This window comes from Carcharhinus amblyrhynchos, chromosome 4 (genome assembly GCF_965287045.1).
Source record: "Carcharhinus amblyrhynchos chromosome 4, sCarAmb.v2.hapA, whole genome shotgun sequence".
NCBI lineage: Eukaryota > Metazoa > Chordata > Chondrichthyes > Carcharhiniformes > Carcharhinidae > Carcharhinus > Carcharhinus amblyrhynchos.
The window spans coordinates 24503619-24508590 of record NC_137327.1 but is presented as its reverse complement, the minus strand read 5'-3'; the positions used below and the strand labels follow the sequence as shown (position 1 = coordinate 24508590).

General features: G+C 42.3%; 1 protein-coding gene across 1 annotated transcript; it reads left to right on the top strand.

Moving 5' to 3' along the window:
* The first annotated feature begins 2946 nt into the window (after positions 1 to 2946).
* mc1r (melanocortin 1 receptor) lies at positions 2947 to 3900 on the top strand. Its single transcript, XM_080188091.1, has one exon. It carries the CDS (start codon positions 2947 to 2949, stop codon positions 3898 to 3900), a length of 954 nt encoding a protein of 317 aa, XP_080044217.1.
* The last annotated feature ends 1072 nt before the right edge of the window (positions 3901 to 4972 follow it).

Below are 4972 nucleotides of genomic sequence, written 5' to 3'. Positions count from 1 at the left end.
CTAGCTTGGGGACAAGCTCGAATTACAGCTCCGAGTACGGTTCTCCCTCATGCATGTTGAATAAAGCCATTTTTGTTGAAGTTCCATATGTTCTCAGAAGACTCAGTTCGTTCATTCCCTCCAACCAGGAGCCATACCAAGATGTGATACAACCATTGAGTGGGGCTGTGCCATGATCAGCCATTTGATTGAATGGCGGAGCAGGCTCAAGGGTTGAATTGCCTACTTCTGCTCCTAATTCCTATGTTTCTATGTTCATTCTGTGAAAGGGACGAAAGGGTGACAAGTGACAAGCTTGACCAGCAGAGACAAAAACTGATGAAACCTTGGTGGATCCCACTACTCCAATATGTGAAAAGCTACCTTTCTTTCCACACTTCCTTTATCTTCATTGACTCCAGAATCCCAAACCCACATAATTTGAATTGTGTACAAAGGAACAGCAGGTGGACCCTTCTTCAGTTCCTCAGATATTTGTTACCCCAGAACAGTTGACTGAACCTCCCAATAATATAAGGGATTCACAAAGCGCATTGAAGTGGACAAGGAGACAAGAAGCTGACAGTGTATCTTTCATTTCCTCTTTGGGTTGTGAAGGTACCACCACCTTTAATGGATTGGGGAGGGAGGGGGTTTCCTGAATGAGTGAAGAGGAGTGAAGTTGCAGGGCATGAAAGGAAAACAAGAGATTGTGCAGGAGAATATAGACTACACCATCGAAATGCTGCAAAAATGCTGCAAAACACTGTGTTAGGCAAATAGTTAGGAAGGAAAAAATGTTAAAAATACCAACAGGAAACATTAAGTTGTTGTGAGAAGGAATAAGTGGCATGTTCAAAGATCTGATTGTACATTTTGCCATGATGTAGTGGTATTGTCAGACTTTGTGGAATCATCATGTTTCTTTTGCACACTCTGCTTTGTCTCCATCCTCCCCACATCCAGTCCAATCAATTCAAATACATCTACCCATCAGCAGCTTGGCAGGAATTACTCCAATGGTCATGTGGGGCATCGTTCTATAGGTATGGGCGGTACAGTGCAGTACGTATGTACTTAATGCCACTTGACAACATGAAGTGCTGGCACTCCCTACTGGTAAATGTTGTCCCATTGTCTGAAAGCAACACCTCCGGCAACCCATGAGTGGCGAAGGTTTGACTTAACTTTTTCACTGTTGCAAAAAAGTCAGCAGTGGCACAATGGTTAACACTACTGGCTCACAGTGCCAGGGACCCGGGTTCAATTTCGGCCTTGGGTGACTGTCTCTGTGGAGTTTGTACATTCTCCCCATATCTGCGTGGGTTTCTTCTGGGTGCTCTGGTTTCCTTCCACACTCCAAAGATGTGTAGGTTAGGTTGATTCGCCATGCTAAATTGCCCCTTAGTGTCAGGGGGATTAACATTAAATATGTGAGGTTAAGGGGATAAGGCCTGGTTGGGATTGTTGAAGGTGCAGGCTTGATGGGCCGAATGACCTCCTCCTGCACTGGAGGAATTCTATAGTTCTATGAAGTCGTGGATTTAATTTCATAGAACTAGGATCATTTTGATTGTGCATCCATTATAATTCGGAACACCGTGCCTAAGAATGGCCTACAAAATCACCGTGGAGTCTCACCCACGGCTGACCTGGCCATCCCCAAGTGTGCATCAGGGCTGCTGGTGGGAACTGTCGTTGTACCTGGCATGAACGCATCTGCTGAAATCTTGCCGCCGGTTATGCCGGAGAGACCTTACGGCCCTGCCGACGGTGAGCCCCTCTGTGGATTTCCCAACAGCAAAGAGTGCACTCAACAGGAAGCCATGCTGACAAAGGCGTGACTATAAGATGTTGCCAACAGCAAGTGGCGCGCTGCCTTTCCAGTGTGAAACACAGAGGGAGAAAAATCCCCACCCCATCCGCAATTCCAAGCTGAAGAGTCAAACTCCTTTCTAACCACTCCAGTAAGTTAAACTCTCTCTCAAAATTCTGGATCAGCACGTGAATTTATTTCCCATTTTATGAATTGAAAATAACTCTGCTGATCATGTAAGAGTCAAGGAAACCTTCCATAGGGAGGAATGCTGAGCAGATACACTTGCATGTGGAATGAAACACATACAGTGTATTAGAACACCAGGAGGATTCTTGCTGCACTGATACGCATGGTGACTGCCATGAGGAACTACATTGTTGAAGGAAGTCTCTGTAGATTAAAGCGCAACAGTTTGCTGTCAGTGTGTAATTTGAAATACATGCATATACTCACAGTCAGACAAACATCAAGAAAACGGGTGATCTTTGTTAATTGTTTCCACTTCTCATCCAGCCCTTTGACTGTCAATCAATTAATAGCATGCTGTGGGCCCACCATGTGATTGGTGGGTTTTTGTTTATGGTTAGCGGGAAGAGCTATGTGGAGAATGCATGATCATCGAAGAGAGAGTTTAATAAATTGGGTTTGTCCATCGGGCAATTCAGTTTCGCCTTCCAGTCTGCCTTTTGATGAAAGCATTTTTCAAAGAGGAACAAGACAGCAGATCTGAAGCAAAACAAGTGAAGAGGACTTCGAGGTGCTATTTCAGTGCTTTATAAATTTGGTAACAGCCAGCAAAACAGAAGCAGATGCAAATGAAATCAACACTGCAGCAGAAGTCTGCAGCTGATGTGCCAGAAAAAGTGCGGTTTTTGTCTGCAAACAGCTGATGGACACCAAAGGGGCATCCAGCTTTCAAGCACGGGTAATTTTTTGATATCTTTTGTACATCTAATTTCACTTAAGATACAGTAACTAATTTAGCACTGAGAACTTAATAACTTTGCCTGCTCTGTATACAAAGGCTTTCCAGTTCCAGAGGTCTTTGCTTCCAGTGGGAAAGTGATTCTGAAAACTCCTTTACAATCTTGTTTTCAAGTTACCCGCACTGACTTTCACATTGTTTTTATCACTTTACCTTTTGAAAGATGAACATCACAAGTTTACCTCCTCTTGGAACGCTGCCAAATAACATTTCATCCTACTGGTTGCCAAAGAGTTCCAATCGTTCCTACAATGCATCCACTTTAAAGTGTGAACAGATCAATATTCCAGAAGAGATTTTTTTAACACTTGGGATTGTCAGTTTGGTGGAAAATGTTCTGGTTATTGTGGCGATCATTAGAAACCGAAATTTGCATTCTCCAATGCATTATTTCATCTGCTGTCTGGCTGTGGCAGATATGTTGGTCAGTTTAAGCAATGTGATAGAAACCATTGTTCTCATTCTAATGGCGAGAGAAGTCCTGATTGTACAGAACCACATCCTTAAGCAAATAGACAACCTAATAGACGTGATGATCTGTAGCTCAATGGTATCCTCACTCTCCTTCCTGGGTGCCATCGCTGCTGACAGGTATGTCACTATATTCTATGCCTTACGATATCACACCATCATGACAACTCGACGCTCTATCATCATCATTGCCGGAATCTGGGTTGTGAGCAGCATCTCAAGTATCTTATTCATCGTCTACTCAGACAAAAGTGCAGTCATCATCTGCCTTATTTCCTTCTTCTTTTTGATGTTGGTTATCATGGGTGCCTTGTACCTCCATATGTTTGCTCTCGCTCGAATTCATGCCAAGAAGATCACGGCCCAAAACAAGAACCGAGCTAGTCATCAGGCCACCAACATGAAAGGAGCTATTACACTGACAATACTGCTGGGACTCTTCCTCATTTGCTGGAGTCCTTTCTTCCTTCACCTCCTCCTCATTATCATCTGTCCTAAGAACCCCTATTGTCTTTGTTTCACTTCCCATTTCAACATGTTCTTGATACTCATCATTTGCAATTCAGTCATCGACCCAATTATTTATGCCTTCAGAAGCCAGGAGCTCCGCAAAACTCTAAAGGAACTTATTTCCTGTTCTTGGTAGTAGATGCAATTTTGGGGGAAAAAAATGAGTTATTTCAAAAAAGCAACATGTGATTGAGTTATCTCCCCCTGTTTCCCTATTACTAACATTGAAGTCTCTTTGAGGATTATTTATTTTATTCAGAGTGTTATCTTACCTTTTTGTCAAATTTAAGAATGCCTTCCAACTTCAGAAAATCCCCAAATATTTGGTACAGGTGTAGGTAAGGAATGATATTTCATTTGTTTTTTCAGGTTAATGAGATGTTACTTCTGTGCCCCAGCCATCTTGACCCCCAACCCCTGACCTTTTTGGGTGTTGGGAGTGCTAATAGGAGCTACATTTTCAGGTGATGATCGTTAGAACTCCCATTCACCATGCACCCATTAAATTAAATATATAAAAAAATACACTTGCAATTTATCAAAGAAAACTATTATCACAGTCGGAATTGTGCTTGCTCCTTTGTCTTATGGAATTAATAAACTGTGCTTGAAGTGTCTTTGAGAACTACAGAGGCAGCAAAGCAAAATGAAATGGGATTAAGGTTTCAAAAGCGGGGCTATGAATTAAAGAAAGTTGTTTTAATTATTTGCATTTCACGAGTTATTTCATTCACCACAAGAAATTTTGAAAATACTTTGAAATGTGTTATGAAAAAAGCCCTGGTGCTTTAAGAGTCATTTAACTGTTCCCAAGTATTAAGTGAACGGCAACACATGTGTATGTGTTTGTTGCAGCAGTTCAGGCTAATTTCATTTCTTTTTTTTCATGGGATGTGAGTGTTTCTGGTTAGGCCAGCAGCTATTGCCCCTACTCAATTGCCCCTGAGAAGGTGATGGCAAGCCATCTTTTTGAATTTCTGCAGTTTTTGTGGTGTAGGTACACCCATAATTCTGTTAGGGAGGGAGTTCCAGGATTTTGACCTCGCAACAGTGAAGGAGCTACACAATATTTCCAAATCAGATTTGTGCGTGGCTGAGAAGAAAACTTTCACATATCTGCCATCCTTGTCCTTCCAGGTGGTAGATGTTGTGGGTTCGATAAGTGCAGTTGGCAAGTTGCTGAAAAGCATCTTGTACATGGCACACAC